The following is a 16,971-nucleotide window of genomic DNA, read 5'->3' on the forward strand; positions in this document are numbered from 1 at the left end:
GGAAACTTAAGTATCTGGGGGCACAGAGGAGCACAAAAAAAACATACCCGGCACCAGTAAATGTGTTTCAAAAGATGTGAACACATGACACATTGTGATTTACTACCACAGAAACAAAATGCTCGTGTTGTCACTTAGAGAATGAGCTAATTTTTTTATCAAACTGTTCCTGTGTAAGGTCAGCCCTTGACAACACAAACAGAACAAAAAGGTGACATCTGCTCGCTCCTGCCTCCTTTCATCTGTATTCCAGCTCCATCATTTCGTCTGTGTGGCTCCCATCTCACATGAAATCCGACTTTGAAATTATCAAGTCTGAAAATGTAACCATGGCAACTAGGCAAGCACAGTTTATGCAAGCAGCCTTGAAGCAAATAATGTCTGTGGCTTCACAATCTGTTTTTACCCCTAAAGAAAATCTGCTATAAACTGAGTGTAGGGGGAGGGATGGATATGGGTGAATTTGAAGGAGGGAGCTGATCACTTGCATCTGTAGGAGAGGTCAAACAAGGTGAATGAAAGCAGCTAAATACATGTCTGATGTTACACTGTGTTATGTCCTGTGCATTACACAGGCATCTGCATTCACACAGATACATTCCAAATAATTATACATCAATATTAACACCGATGATTATGTCCCATAGAGACACTATATCCATCTACCTTAAACCTACCATATTACTACCATACATCCTATAGTGTGAACCAGCTACTTCTCAAGGTAATTCATATTTTACTATGCAGCATGCTACTGCCTGCAACATATTGTAATGTCATACCAAATGGAGCAACTCCCATTCTGTAGTTTTTCATTCAGTTTTTTTTAAGTGCTTGCAGGAGAATGTTCAAACTGACACGTACATTTATAGCATAATTTATGTAATAACTACACAATTAAATTTGTCCTTCAGCTAAAAAGAGAAAAGGGATGTGCTGATACCAAAAAGCTGCTCAAATGCAGTCTAAGTGATCTTTCCTGGAACTACTTCTGAGGGGGGGAAAGTCCAAAATTATCTAATCTATGTCCTAATAATAATTATGACCATTAAAGACTAATACCTTGACCTAATTTCAACAAAATTACCCACCTTGACAGGCTGTAAGGGACAGGGCCTAACCTGTAAAGATGCAGCTGTGGTTATGACACCAAATGTGTGCCCTTTTTTAAAAACCAGAGTAACACATCTGACATTAAATGTTTATTTCAGTTTAGGAATTTAAGGCTTTTCTTTCAGGACTTAAGTTTGCCTTTGACATGTTACAGGATGTTTACCGACAGGTGTGACTTCACGGTATATTACCCGTCAGGGACACGCAGTTTAGAGGAGCTATTTGTTTAAATGTGGACATACAGACTGACTGTGTTGGGGGAGGTTAGATATTGCCAGTCTGACAAGGCAAGGCTCTCTATCTGTCTCTCTCTCTCTTTCCATTTCACACACACAGAGAGAGAAAAAGAGCCACACAGAGACACAATGGCAAACCGCCCGGTTAATGAAACACTAAACCCACTTACCTGGGGCAGAAACAGGGACCCTTATTCCAACCAACTCGTAGGTCGTTTCTGTTTCCAATAGGAGCTGCACATCAATCTTTCAACGCCCTATGAGACGCTCTTTTATGCCAAAACCGAGATCCCTGAACGAGTATCCAGACTGCAACCGTGGAGCCGAAGTAATCTGGATGAAAGCTTGCGTGATTGTCAATTTGCAACACTTATATTTGGCTATTTCAGGCTACTTAGGCTTCATGCTCATTGTTCTGCACACTGAAAGATGACGAAGAAAACGGGAGCTGTGCAAGACCGGCGGGTTTTATTTAAATGATGCATTCCTATCTATTTAAAGGACAGACGATAGGAAGAAGGGGCGTCATAGGGTTAGCTGCGCTTTATTCTCCAACATTTTTCGGTGCAGCATGAATAATGTAAGACCCTCAGTGTCTTGTCTTCCTGATGTAAGCCTTTAAATGGGTGTAATGGAGAAATCCGCTGACATCTGTGTTCGTTTATCCTTTTCTTCTCGCCGGGGCGGGTTCAGTCGTCTGGGCTTACTTCGCCGTCTTCTCGCAGTAACGGTGCGCTCTGCTCTTTATCGTTTGGTGTCAAAATCTTGCAGGTTTTCTAGCGAGAAGACGCCTTTCTCCCCGCTTCGCCCCGGCCCCGTTTGTTACAATGTAACAATGGAGGTAGAAATTCTTCCCTGTAGCTGTATATATACTTATTGTGACATCACGGGCATGTCCTGCGCCGGGGTATGCTGGGAAATGAAGTATCTATTCAGTTTTTTTCCTGTTTCTTTGTTCATATTGTGCAGAAGCAGATGTGCAAAGCACGAAACCGTAGTGCGCTAAATTAACCTGCATTTAAGCTTAATTTGGTTAACAGTATATGACATGCTAAAGTCTAGTCAAATGTAAGTGACTAGGCATCCACATCTGTACACCAAAGGGACAGATGTGGAGCCTGTGCTAGATAGTGCCAATAAAATATCATGTCTCCTTTTTTAGGAAAGCTTCAAAACATTTAGTTTAACACTATTTCATATTTTTAAAGAAAGACAGCAAATAGCAGCCAGTACATGGTTACGTTTTAATAATGCCAATGAGATGAGGGGCAAATACGGCTATCGAGCCATCAATTCCATTTACAAAATACTCAACATAAACCATATTATTCACATTAAGCTCTGTCCTGCCGCAAAACTTATTTATTAGCATTTGTAACATCCAAAAAAAGGAAGCAGAGTAGATGTAAGTACGTAAAAAATAATTTTTTTAAATGTCAAAAAAAACATGATTCATTATTTTTAAATTATTTTAAAACAATGATCTATTTCAAAATTATGATGGAAATGACCAAAAAACAAACAATAAAACGCCGGTGTGCTAAACAAGCTCATAGATACAGGAAGCAGATGGAGACAATTTGCTGGTGTTACCACGGAGATCACTAACACAGACAGTGCTTATCATCTTTTAAGACGATTAAGTAACAATCACATGTGCCAGTAAGCATTCTAAACAAACTGTGACAATCTAACAGTGTTTAGTAGCCTTTTTTTCCACAGAAGTAACAGGCAGACATTGTTAGCTTTCAAAGGAACCTCGGATATTTGGAAGGGCAGCTGGATTCTAACGGTTTCCCTTAATTGTCCAGTTGTTAATTTTAATACCTGTTGTACTATGATTCAACTGAGTGGTTGTGTTTCTTGCAGACTGGCTTGGATTCGATAAGGCAACCGCGCATGAAGAGGAGGACTCATGCTGAATTGCAGGCTGAAAGTCAAGTACTGTCATCTTAACAGTCATCATTTCTTTTGTTTTTTTTAAAGAGAGAACAAACGGCTGAACTCGAAGCAAAGAGTCTTGGCACGCCAGATGGTCAGGTAACAAACAACAGCAGATGTAGTGCCATTAACCTCCTTCTTGAGATGTAACCAACAGAGGGAAATGCAACCATTTAAGTGAGCAAACGGCAGGGTAAGACTTCACTGTGGAATCAGAGTCACTCCCTCAAAAGTCAGACGATAAGGTAAAGTTAAAAGAGGGGCAACTGCTTCAGTCGCATCCTCCTCCTAGCTGCCTCACAAGGTTTTTGTTTTGGGGTTGTTGTTTGTTTGGTTTTTTTTTTTGGGGGGGGGGGGGGTGCATCTCCATAAAGGAACAGCAAAAAGTACAAAGCTCTAGAGCTCTAGAGGGGCTGACTGAACCAGGACTAAACAAGAGAGAAGGACTCGACAACTCTCCTGCCTGGGATTCACTTTAAGATTATATGGTAGCCATCACTTGTGTCATCTGAAAAAGAAAGGAATAGGAATCAAAATAAAAATAAAAAATATCAGGGAAACATACTAAGATAAACTTGCAGCAAGACTATAACGCTAAATACCGTTACACTACCACTACCACACTATCATTTTTTGCTGCCATAGTCATACCTTTCATTGTGTCCAAAACAAAACAAACTTCATCTTGGAAATTCTGAATCATCTGTTGAGAGGAGAGGAAATGATTATGCAGGTGGGAAAACAACAATATCGTTTGCAGGTTTATGCTTGTGTAAGCTCTTGAGACCGTAAGTTGACCATATTTCTGTCTTTCTTTGAAAATCTTTTAAGACATACAAAAAGCTACAACTGACAAGTCGTTAGCCAACTGTTTCAATTGGCTGTTTTTACATATGTACTGCCTGGCTCCCTCAACAAAAGGGGGGAAAAAGTCATAGTCTAAAAATGAATTGGGCAACTTTTAGCTTTTATAACGACACATATTTACTGTGGTATCATTTCGATCGGGTTAAGTAATGCAACATTTAGTTTTGTCCTGAGTTGGATTCATTTTTTTAACTTGTATGGATGATGAGAGAGTCGGACCGCTGTGTGAAGTCTTCCCCAGCATATCCCAAAGATTCTCACTCGGGTTAAGATGTGGATGAGTGTGAAAATGATGTGTCACGCTGCCTGAACCACTCTTTCACAATTTGAGCCTCATGAATACTGGCATTGTCATCTCAGAATATGCTGTACTATCAGAGAGATGAAAAAACAAAATCTGCTGATGAAAACAAATTTAGTCATTCAATAGATTCAGGTAGTCAGCTGACTCTGGACCTAAATCCCAAATCCACAAGCTTGTAATGTAGGCACTAGTCTTGATCGGTGCATCACTTCATCCACATGTCTTCCTACCAGGTTCATTGGCATTGAGTACTACACCATCTGAGAAACTATGACATAACAGTCTTTTCTAATTCTGTTTTACTAGTATTAAGCACAGGCGTATAGACGAGTTTGTCCTTAAAAGAGGCTCGTGCACCTCTCAAATGGCCGCATGGTATCAGCTGCAGCTGAGATCATCATCTCAAAAACAAGAGCAAGCCTCACTCCAGATCATGTCCACTGCAATCATGAATTCATGAACCGAATCATCTGTAAACTTGGGAAACTGTTTTTTTGGACTGGAAAACAAACTTTTTAATTTAATTCGAAGCTTTATTTGAACATATAGACTGAAGCCAATTTTAGTTTAGTTTAGTGGAGATAAGAGTTATAATCATTGGCTAATTGACTAATTAAAGAAATTGGCAGATTAGTCAACTACCAAAATAATCTTTAGTTGCAGCCCTACTAATTAGCATTACTACTGAGTAGTTATTTTAAGGCTACACAGCTGTTCAGTTATAACTCCTTGAGTTCTCTTTGCATTGTGGGAAAATGCTTTTACTTTCACTATTAAAACATAGCTGTCTATTCCACTGCTGTTTTTCCCCCCATTGATCTTCAAACATTCAGGATTTATTCCAACCACACTTCTTTCTCCAAGATGGTGGTTCACCACTATCCTTCCAGTTTTTAACAAAGCGTTGCACAGGTTTTAACCCACTTTTAGTAGTTTAAGCAATATCCTTGGTTGTTTTCTTTGTTTGCCAATAACGTGATCCAACATTTCCTAACAAATTTCCATAATAACAGGATGTCTTCTAACATGGGGTAAATAACCCCATGTTGAAACTCACAAATGACTGTCGTTTGAGCCAGGCAGCATTAAAAAAAACAAAACAAAAAACTGTATAAAAGTATGAGAACAAAAACTTTAAAGAAGTTAACAAGTCGTGTTATTATCTTCTGGTTCTTTTCTACTTTTTTAAAAACATTTGCCTGTCCTGTTGATATCGATCCACTAGAGCTGGGCGATATGAGATTTTTTCATATCACGATATGTTTTTTTCATTTCAGGCGATAACGATATCTATCACGATATAAGCCAAATAACTATATTTGTAAGATTTAAATGTGCCGTTGCTCACAAGTAAAATGTGAAATAATCAGCAGCTTGTTTTTATTTAAATATTTATTTCCCATAATAAGTTCAACAGGGTAGATGTACTTAAGGAACATGAGACTTTTTCAGATAAATAAAGGCAAATATTGCAAACTACACAAAAGGCAGCCGCTAAAGCGTTTAAGTTTCAAAACAGAACAAACAAAAACAGACTAAATTGTCAATTCCACTTAGAAACAAAGTATTAATTCTAAAAATAAATCTTAGTTTGTTTTACAGAAGAACAGACAAAACTAACTTTTGTCAGTATCAAATAAACTGAGAACTAAAAGGAAATTCTCAATCTCTCCTTGTTGTATAGCTGAGCTTTTCAAACAGTTTTAACAGTTACTTTAGTCTGACAACAGCCGAATGACGAATTAGCGCTTCCAGTCAGAGACTGAGGCTACGTCCACACGTACACGGGTGTTTTTGAAAACGGAGATTTTCCGTTTTCGTTTTAAAAAATAATCCCGTACACACATAAAGGCAGAAATGAAGGAAAACGCTGCTATGAACACGCCAAAGCAGCAGGTGGCGCTAGATTCCTAACCGTGCAGAAATGTTGGCCAATCAGAAGTCTAGAAGCCTCGGTGGGAAAAAGTAAACAAAGCTGGGGCATAGAAGCAGAACCGAGTCGTATGTGTGGACGGACAGTAACTGTGTGTATATGTAAGCATTTAAACACTGCAGAGTAGAATTAACAGTAACAGTATTGTAGAAATTCATTTCACCGAAACAATAACGTGGCGCACAGTGTGACGCATGCACCAGTTTATTGTATTTCCAGACTTGCTTTCGGCACAATTTACAGTGCACGCTACTCTGTTTTTTGTCAGACTTGAAATAGCCGAAATACCTTCACACTACGGAACTTCTATGGCTCTTCCGTTCGACAATCTCTCCGGCATTGGAACCGTCATCTGTTTTCTCTTCGGTCACGCTCGGTAGATTTTTCTAGTCGGCACACTCATTTCCTCCATTACGCGCTGGCTCCATTACCCAGGGCAGCTGTGGCTACAACCGTAGCTTGCCTCCACCAGTGTATGAATGTGAGAGTGAATGAATAGTGGCATTGTAAAGCGCTTTGGGTGCCTTGAAAAGCGCTATATAAATCCAATCCATTATTATTATTATTATTATTATTACCCACTGCCTGCTTCCCAAACAAACACACGTGCGGCTTGGCACTTGTGCTGTACGTAACAAGTCACGCGACGTGACGCTGCGGCTGTGATTGGTTCGGCTCTGCGCTACTTAGTTTGGATTGGCTGACCTTTTTTTTTTTATTTTTTTTTTATTTTAAGAGGACAAGAGCGGCGAAGTCTATCGCGATAGCTTAATTTCTCTATCGAGTAAAAGTTATATCGCGATACATATCGTTATCGTTCTATCGCCCAGCTCTACGATCCACTAATTAAGGCAGACTAAATGTGATTTGTTGCTCTCCTAATGGTGTGTGCATATATATTTTCATGCAGGAAAACTCCTGCATCCTCCTGTTCCTCTCTCCTGTGAATATAGGTACATTTACATAGCTCCACTATTCTGTCTGTGCAACTGCACTATTAGCAATTAACATCAGAGTTAGCTACATGGATCCAGTGCACCATTTAATTTTACCAAATCAATCCACCCAACCCACCCCAGGCGCAAGATCTACCAGTTTTCCTGGGGAAACCCTGTGCTTGAATTCATATATAATAACAGCAAGTCTCTACTGATTCAAAAAGTGCAAATCTTCAACTCACAGTAAGATCATAAGAGGGGGATTGCCTTACCTCATCACTAACCAGCACATGGATGCCAGTAGGGCCTTGTTTAAAGATCTGATTGATCTGCCTAGGTGAGATGCTGAACAGATGAGCAATTTTCTCTGTCAGTTCTGTAACCGTGAGTTCCTCCAGGTAAATGGCGTGATATACTGCAGAGAGAGAAACAGAAAGGTTAACACAAGCTAAACAACAAAGGACGCTCACTAGATATTAGGCATACTCAATTATAGCGAAACTAAATCATAATTGTTGCTTAGCCTTCAGAAGAATAATAGTGCGGGGCTATTTCCTGGCTGGGCACCTGTGAATGGTTTAGATCCTTAATATTAGGCTACAGTCACTACAGTAGACTAGAATAACACTGGACAGACATGACCAAAAGTTTTGTCACCACGTGCAATCAACTTGTTATCAGCCTGCTTATGGAAATGGTCATTTTGAACAGACAGACCAGGTTTGAGATCACTGTGTTAGCATTCTGTCTGCATTTAAAATTTAGACAACAATTTTTTGCACATCCTTGCCAATCTTTAGAGACTCTCCAGTTAGTATGAGTCCGACAAAGATGGTTTGGAAGAAGGCCTCCTCCCACCTGGCAACATTTCCATTTGCCTTGAATTAAAGTGGTCAACAGTTGGTTGTGACAACTACTTGCAACAGTCCCAGACATAAAAATTTTTTTTAATGCAATCACTTGCCAACCACCAGTTTTTCCTGTTTACAAGGAGGTTGCAATCCTAGCTTTACTCTAGTGTGACTGAGGCCCCTCAAAATAAAAATTAAAAAAAGAGAATAAGAAAAACTTTATTAACCCCAAAGGGAAATTCATTAGATTAAAAAAAACGTTTGGACGTCAACAAAGATAATGATTAAATTAACATAAATTAAATGAACATACACTGACCAAAGAAAGCGCTGGCAGCAGCATCTCCATTTTCATGTTTCGGATGCTGTTCCCGTGCCTGCTGAGATTCCTGGCAAACATAGATGGTGAGTCTTGGACGTACCACCCTGAATTCAAAGAGAGAAACAACTAAAATGCAGATGCCTAAAAACATTCATACTCTTTTTTTTTTTATAAATTAGGTAAATTATATATCCTAAGAAGGTAGGAAAATTTAATATAACCCACCGTCCTTTAAGTGCATTGAAGAGTCTTATACCATCAGCTGGCCCACAGATCTGAATAACATCCTCCCTGGTCAGCTTCAACAGGTCTACCCCTGGTACACAAAAGCAGATCCTATTCTCAGTCTCTACAAACACACGGTTGCTTTTACATAATTCGTTTTTAAATCAACGAATTATGATTCAAATTTGTCTTGTCATCTTTTACCTGATTTTAATTCTCATGTCTCCTTCAGTAAAGCACTCTGAATAACCTCTGGATATAACAAGGTGCTACTTAAATAAATGAGTACATTTCCAGAAAATATCTTTCTAGTTTCACATTAAAGTGCAGCCTTTTATCTTATGATATGGCCAAAGAGGTAACCATATTACCTGAGAAGTTAGTGAAGAGTCGACAGAAAGGGGAGAAGCGGTTTCTATGAAGCCACTGTTGTGCATCCTGTGGTGTTGCTGTTGGTAACAAATTCTGAAAAAGAAAAAAGAATTCATCAAAATACTCTGACATAAGCAACCGTGTCAGAGACCGTGTCACCATGGTTACCCCATCAAGTCAATTTGTAAAACATAAAAAATATTAAAATTGTAAACACACATCAATGAAGATTATCAAGAGCTGCTGGATTTTACCTTAAAAGGCAGGATTTTAGAGACAGGTAAAACTCATTTCAAAAACTATTTAGATATAAGCACGATGAGCTACATCATATCTGAATCTGACATATATATGACTCAAATCAGATATATATCAAATGCATTCTAGTTACACACTGAGTCATATTTTATACTTGCTAATGAATCTCATCCCAGGCAGAAGTTTAACACCCAGATGTCAGCTTTGCATTTGAGCTTATTAAAATGCAGTTGCTTGGTGTGGCGGGAGGTAAGCAGCCGGTAAAATAAATCCAAATAAATCCACAAACTAAAAATGAACTTACATCTGCCACCTGAACAACAGGCTCAGGCTGGTGGTTTGGTGACCCGTTTCTACAAAGGATGAAAAATTTATCAGTTAGAAAGAAGCAATAACAACAAACTCCACATTAAGAAAAACGTAGACCTCATGTGTTGCCCTTACTAAACAAATAAGGCCACTACATGGATTTCATAGTGATTTTTAAAGTAATCCAGGCAGCATACCCTTCAGCCACTGGAAAGCTGTTGTGGGTGCTATTGAAGCCAGGAGATGGGGAGTTGTTGACATATGTGACCTCAGGCCAGGGAGAGCACTATAAAAGACCCAACATTTGTGTTACTGTAGCGTCTACATACATCACCAGTATTTTTGCTGCCAGTAGATTTGATCTTAGGTTTCAATTAAACTGAATTTGAGCCAAACTCCTTAAGTGCTTAGGAAAATGGATTTAAAAGATGGATGATTCCACATCCTTTGTGTCTCGCTGTGTCTGCGTCTCTTCCGCAAGTGTCAAATCACCTGTTATTTCCTAGTAAATACTTTTTAAAATCTGAGGTTAAAATGACAAGCTCATTAGTCACTTCAAGAAAAAAAACAAACTAAGAGTTATTTCTTTTGATAACCGATTTATCACAAAAACATTCTCTGGTTATGCTTAGAAAAAATGTTTTGTTACTTTTTTTAAAATAAGTACATAATATAGTTTGACAGTAGGCTAACATCAGCAGTCTAGTTAATTAGATTAAGTTAAAATTCATTTTGATTTCCTTTAAACTACTTTTATCCAAGCAGTGATTACTGCTTTGAGCTCTTATATGCTTACCTCTGTCAGGATTGTGGTTTCATAGGAAGGCTGGTACTTTTCCTTTTCCTGTGGCGCCCTCTTCTCCATCTTCTCCCTGTCTGTCTTCTGCTTTCTGTCTGCACCTTTAGGCTAGAACACGTCAAGTGGAGGAAATAAAGATGGTGAATATGGACAGTACTACCACAGGGACCAAATACAACATTTGCACTGGGGTGCATTATAGATTTTATTTCAGATTTTCTCTTTTTCCATGTCATTCCTCTGACCTTGAAGACTTTGACCTGACAGGAGGCAGAGTGAAGATGTTCTGTGTACTCTCCATTCTCGTTCTCCTTAAACGTGTCAATCTGGATGCGGAAAGGCACGCCCTTTTCTCCGCCATGCTTCCGCATGGTGAATTCTGTGCTAATGCAGTGAACCTAAAAAGGAAAGGAATATGAAAACAAAATCTACACAAGACTGATGACCTAACTGTAATATCAACAAATCATGCCAAAAGTGTAACATTAGTAAGTGCAGACTGACATTCAGTTTACTTGTGCAATAAATGAGTAAACCAAATGTAAATAGGCTCATCTCCGTCACGCCAAAGCACTCTAAACTGCCTCATATCACTATTGTTCATTTTAATTTAATAATACAGAGAATAAGAATTAATGACACAATCATTACTATGTGTTGCCCATCAAGCTACCTGGATAAAAACTGAGGTTCGTTTTGATGGGTCCCAAAGGAACTCCACCGTGTTAAGCTGAGTGGGGTTAGCCCTGGGGTCAATTATCCCCACTGACATCGGGATATCTGCAATGGATCAAAGCAAAACAAGCAGTTATCAAAGATGCTTTTGATATACACCATCTTCTCGTTATTGCAACCATGAGTATGAATTTCCAGTTTTGGTTAACAGTTGGTATCCTGAATTTACTTTCTGCAAAAACTATTTCATTGTTAGCACACATACAGGGCTACACAGCAACCACCTTGCAAAGCACAAATTCAGTATAATAAATACCTGATCTTTCTGTTAGCTTTTTAGAAATATTTTTAATGCTCACCCAGGTCGAGAATGCGATCCCCTGGCCTGTTCCAGCGCCAGCCTTCCAGCTGCTGGTGCTCTGTGTATTGAAGTCGTCGGTCATGAAACACCACACGAATTATGCTCTGAAATTCAGAGAAAGTAATTTTTACTGAAGGATTAAAGAGAACATACACTATCATTACCCTGGTACCCCAGCACAAGGGCTTAGTTCAGCCTTGCAATAAAGCGATGTGATTAGCTTGCCTAACTACTACACAATATAAGATTCTAAGCAATTTACAAAAGGCTGGTGTGAAGGAGATTCATCCAGATGTGGTCTTTGTCCCAAAACCTTTCCCTAGTGGCCATTTCATTCCCCATAAACACTTCAGCAATAAACAATAAAACAGATCTTAGCTGTTAGACTGTTTTTAATCTCTAGGTATAGTTTTAATGCTAAGAAAATGTCTTTGAGACTTTTGAGACTACAGACAACTGGCTGAGAAGTTGGCTGAGACACACACAATCTGTATTTTACACCACTGAAGAGATGCTTCTGACACACTGAAGAAACCTTCAAAGTAAAAGTTGATTAAAATTCATATTACACTGAATATAAGAAATGTAATCACACAAAAATGAATCATCCATTAATTTCATCTAACCCTGGAGTTACTTATTCCATTCTACTCGCAGCCCCCTGGGATTTTGTGAAGCATGGCTGGATGCAAGATGAGCCATTGGCTGGAGCTTTTCCAATAATATTTATACAGGTTTACACTAGCAGCTGCTGGATTATGCAAATATATTTTTAAAGATTTTCTTACCTTCACCATTTTGCCAGTGATTTCTGGAAGTTCCCCAATTTTCCGATTGTCAAGCATTCTAATTTCATAGGATTGCCCTGCAATGACAAGTCCACATAAAAAATAAATATATATGTAGGCAGCTGAATTTTCTCTCAGCAGCTTTTGACTTTGAACTCTTAGATATCATTAAATTTGCACAAAGTTGAAAAGTACACAGCAGCTGGGATCCTGATGCTGACCTTGGTTGAGGTAGGTGAGTGTTTCATCATGCAGTTTAACGGCTGGCGAGGTAGGTGCACACAGAACATACTGAAAGGGTAGGATCTTGTTGTCACTGTCCGGTGGGAGGTTGGACTCCTCCTGTTTGAAAATGGGAAGGGCAAGTACATCGCTGCAGAGACAAAAGAAAAACAAACTCGGTAAGCCGCCAAATTCTTATCACTTCATTATGCAATACAGAACATCTTTTATTCAAACAGGGCTTCTTTCAAAGATTTTACAGAAAACCAGTCTAAACACTTATACTTACTGATTCGATACGACCTTCAGCCTCATGATACAAAAGGTCTCCCTGTCATTACTAGACAACACTTAAAACTGGCTGGAGAATTATGGTGTTCTCTAGCTTCACAGCTCAGTAACTACAATGGAGGCAACACTACCAAATACCAAGGTATCCAGTCTACATGTCACTGTTCCTCTCCACACAAGAATTTCTGAAAGCCACCACTTTCAACAGTTTTAATGAGCCAGAAAAGCATACAAAAACAGATGGGGGTTGGTGCAAAGTACTTCAATCAGCAAAAAATATTTTCTTTAAACTTTTAGATGAGCTACAGCAAATGAAAAAGCACAGATGTGTCTGCAGATAATTACACTAATGAATTCAGGATATGCTACAGAGTGATAAGATAGATCAAATGCCCCAGGGAACTATTTTCTTCAAAGACTATTAGACTCCAGCTAATATTCTCCAAGTAGTGTTTTGGCTTTTCACTTTATCTGCACATGGCATTTAATTCGCACGTCTGCCAGCATGAAGAGATTTTGCCACTCAAACTGCCCACGTAGCAGTCAGAAAATGGGAAACACTGCACATAATGGATGCACCTAATCACTCATCTTTAAATTACGCAAAATGTCCAAATGAATTTGACATGAGCAGCTGTCTGAAGACAAACTACAAGATAGCTTACATCTTTAAAAAAATAAAGAAACCAAAACACTGTTCAACACTGTTTAATCTAATAAATTACCATATGGCCCATTATAAATGTAGCACTGGCTGCATTCAGTAAAAGGCCTTACCCGTCCAAAACTCATACTGTACCTCATACTGTACGCCCCCGCACCGAGTTCCTGGCCAATGCCGGACAGACTGGCATCAAAGTCCTGGACCAGTCCGGACTCAATCACTTCATCCGTGAGAGGCAGTTTCAGAGCCCACGCCATGGTGACGGTGTGGAGATTTTAACGGAGTGCAGTTCCGGTTGAAACTCGAGGCAAACGTTATCAGTTTCTCACAGCCTTTCAAGATTTAGAAGAGAAAGTAAAAAAAAGCGTGAGTGTGGCTCTGATGTTTAAAAAACAGTGGATATTTCTGTGTTTATTAGCAGGACATTCCCCCAAACATGTTAAAAACACGAACCAGTCAGGTGTCATTAAGGAAAGCAGCGTTCCCGTGGTTAAAGATAACGGTAGTCGTTAACACACGTTTTATGTAACTGTGTATTGCTTACACACACAAACTTGTGTCACGCTAAAATACACTTTATGTCTTTACCTTTTTTTTTAATTCACATAGTAAGTAAGTCATTGGAACTGCAAAGCTTACCTTTAGGTGGGAAGTGTGACTATTTGGTAATAACTGCAAGTTTTACGCCATCATGTCACGCTCCTTCGCCCAAGCGCTAAAATAAACATGTCGAGCTAACACCTTAGCTGCGTAGCCTGCCAGTTCGTTCAGCTAGCAGGATGCTAGAAATCATTAAAACGTCCCGGGATGCTAGCCCTTCTCTAGCTTATTCTGTGGTTCGGTTTATTTGTGGTTAGCATATCTATACGTAAAAAGTGGTCAAAATCGCACGAGATGTTTAAATATATGTATTATAATGTCTTGCTTTTGTTTGTTTATCTAGCTTCCTCGGGAAAGGAGCTGCCGTAATTTCCGTTCCGTCTCCTTCTTTGTATCGTCTCAGAGTGCTAGCAAACACCGTTGTGACTCATTACCGCCACCCTCCGCTGAGGTCATGGCTGAAATAACCAATGACTGTTGCTTATAACGTGTCAGTGACGACAAATAATGCTTTTCTTCTTTTACTTTTTTCGGCAGCTCCCTTTACTGGGGCATTTTCCTTAAAATAAACCATATACAACAACCAGAATAAAACATAATGTCATTTACCACACAAGACCATTCCACTCAGCTGGATTCCTAAATGACAAATATCCACAGGGCATTTCATCCATCTTTATGGTCTAAAGATTTTCCTTTCACCAAGAATCTGTTTAATTACCATAGCACTGTCATAAAAGACCTGATTTAATCCAATGGCTTGTGTAGTTTTCTTTAATTTAAAGCATACAACACACATTATCAATTGAAAAGATGCTGGCAAATTGTTATCCAACAAACCATAAATTAGAGATTTATAATTCAGGTGGAATCTTACACCAAAGTCCCACATTGTTATCCTGAACTCTGAAACAGTCCAATAAAATATGCTGTTGTGATTCCTCTTCACTGCAAATATGGCACTATAGCACGCTTTTTAGCTGTCACATAACAACTCCAAGGCAAAGTAGCTGTCACCAGAAGTTTTCTGAGAGAGATCAACCACCTCCTCCACTCATCTCTCATCTCCTTGGATATCCTTTTGTTTTTAATTTTTTTGAGCTCTGCAGGATACCCATCACAAGTTTTTGTTTCTTTTTTTTTCTCCATATTTAAAATCACTCACCAAATTAAAAATCATTTTACTTGACCAACCACACCAATAAATTCTGTCACAAAATCCCCAAGGATCCTTTTCTACTATGCGCCTCATTTCTTTTTCCATAAAGAAAGGTCTCCAACCAAGCAAGCTTTAAAACAAAAATCATTAATTAATAATTAATTAAACTAATCAACAAAATTATTTTTAAAAGCGGGAATAAAGGTGGTCACATTCAGTTTGTCAACCTGTCCAACACAGCAAGAATATGTTTATTGAGGCTGTGAACAAAACCTTCACAGAGAATTAAGCTTCTATTGTAACATGTAATCTAAACTTCCTAAATTTTGCCCTTTGTTCATAGCATCCATGTTATACCCAAAAAACTAAAATGAATACATAAACTGATAGACTGTAACATCTACTGTAACTATCCATTTTCTGTTGTTCAGTCTGTGTCACAGGGATCCAAAGAAAACCTTTTTAAAAAATTGTATATCTCTGTTGAAAAGCACATTTCATCGTTCACATTCAGCTACCTAGAAAGAATATGCACTGCTGAAAAAAATAAGGGAACGCGTCATTTTCACAGTATAACACAAATTCAGTTACATTTCAGCCATATAAGTCTGTCCAGAGAGTAAAAACCACTGTGAATCAATTTCACCAAAAGAAAGTCACAACAGGTCCTCTGGAAAAACAACAACAAACCAACTCCCCAGAAAATAAATGGTTTAACAGGTGATCTGACCAGTGTCCTCACTGATTTTGGTCTAATTTTGCTTTTTGTCAGTGTCCTGTAGGTATTGTCTTGTTTCTGCAGCCTATTCAAGTTACACAGGTAGTCCAGCTCCTTTAGGATGACACAGCCATCTGTACCACCATAGGAAAGTTTGTTGTTTCCCATCATAGTCTGAAGAGTGTGGAGGACATAGCTGGAAATGGGCCACTTCACAAGGACAGCTCAGGGCTGAATAAGCACATCAACCCAGCAGCAGGACTGGTATCTGTTCCTTTGGGTGAGGGGGAACAGGAGGAGAACTGCCAGAGCCCTACAAAATGACCTCTAGCAGGGTACTAAGATGTATTTTTCTAAGCAAACTGTCAAAAACACACTGAGTATGGCACAGAGGCCCAATATCCTTCAGTGAGAACCTGTGCTATCAGCCTAGCACCATGCAGCTTAACTGGCATTCACTCGAGAACATCAAAACTCGCAGGTCCGCCACTGGTGCCCTGTTGTCGTTATAATTTAGAGCAAATTCACACTGACCACATGTAATACACATAATAAAGGCTGGAGACACTGTACTGAATGTCATGAACTGTGGTATCAGGATGAAATCCTCAGGCCCACTGTCAGACCTTTTGCTGGTGGAGTGGGCCCCGGGCTCCTTCGGGTACAGGACAATGCTCAGCCTTCTGTGACCAGAGTGTGTGGGCAATTCTTGGAAGATGACTGGCCCACAATGTATATTAATAAAGGCACTCTTTTTCTCCTTTTTTGAGTCATGTATATCAGCAGACAACAATCAGTAAGTAATAAAGATGGGTTTATTTATTTGACAAAAAAAATTATATATATAAAAAAAAAACACAACAGCTTCCAATTTTCTTTTTCCCTTATCCTCCAAAAACACAAAGCTTTATGTTTGTTGTTGAATCAAATTAATATAACTTTCATATTATTAATCTAATTTATCTTATTGGACAACTTATATTAATCAATATGATATATTGCCTTCCCTTTTTGATCACCAAGGA

At 38.9% G+C, this 16,971-nt stretch overlaps 1 protein-coding gene across 1 annotated transcript; it reads right to left on the reverse strand.

Annotated features, from left to right (window-relative positions):
* Positions 1 to 3,639: 3,639 nt before the first annotated feature.
* On the reverse strand, positions 3,640 to 14,455 carry tfcp2 (transcription factor CP2). The gene is made up of 16 exons (XM_085345679.1): positions 14,109 to 14,455; positions 13,605 to 13,801; positions 12,514 to 12,665; positions 12,293 to 12,369; positions 11,503 to 11,608; positions 11,142 to 11,248; positions 10,714 to 10,866; positions 10,466 to 10,576; positions 9,867 to 9,955; positions 9,665 to 9,713; positions 9,102 to 9,195; positions 8,731 to 8,821; positions 8,503 to 8,609; positions 7,605 to 7,747; positions 3,942 to 3,993; positions 3,640 to 3,798 (listed from the first exon to the last, which is right to left on the reverse strand). Exons 2-16 carry the CDS (start codon positions 13,724 to 13,726, stop codon positions 3,761 to 3,763), a joined length of 1,491 nt encoding a protein of 496 aa, XP_085201805.1. The 5' UTR covers positions 13,727 to 13,801; positions 14,109 to 14,455; the 3' UTR covers positions 3,640 to 3,760.
* Positions 14,456 to 16,971: the final 2,516 nt, after the last annotated feature.

The sequence above is a fragment of the Diplotaxodon limnothrissa genome, linkage group LG20 (genome assembly GCF_057381915.1).
Source record: "Diplotaxodon limnothrissa isolate DT_005_m linkage group LG20, D_limnothrissa_male_GT1.1, whole genome shotgun sequence".
NCBI classification, from domain to species: domain Eukaryota; kingdom Metazoa; phylum Chordata; class Actinopteri; order Cichliformes; family Cichlidae; genus Diplotaxodon; species Diplotaxodon limnothrissa.

Excerpts from the sequence above, each read along its gene's own strand:
- tfcp2 (XM_085345679.1), bottom strand. The coding sequence starts at position 13,726 with ATGGCGTGGGCTCTGAAACTGCCTCTCACGGATGAAGTGATTGAGTCC. Across the intron at positions 11,249-11,502 it reads GGATCGCATTCTCGACCTGG|ATATCCCGATGTCAGTGGGG; the intron begins GTGAGCATTAAA and ends GATCCATTGCAG. Across the intron at positions 3,799-3,941 it reads TGTTTTGGACACAATGAAAG|ATGACACAAGTGATGGCTAC; the intron begins GTATGACTATGG and ends TTTCTTTTTCAG.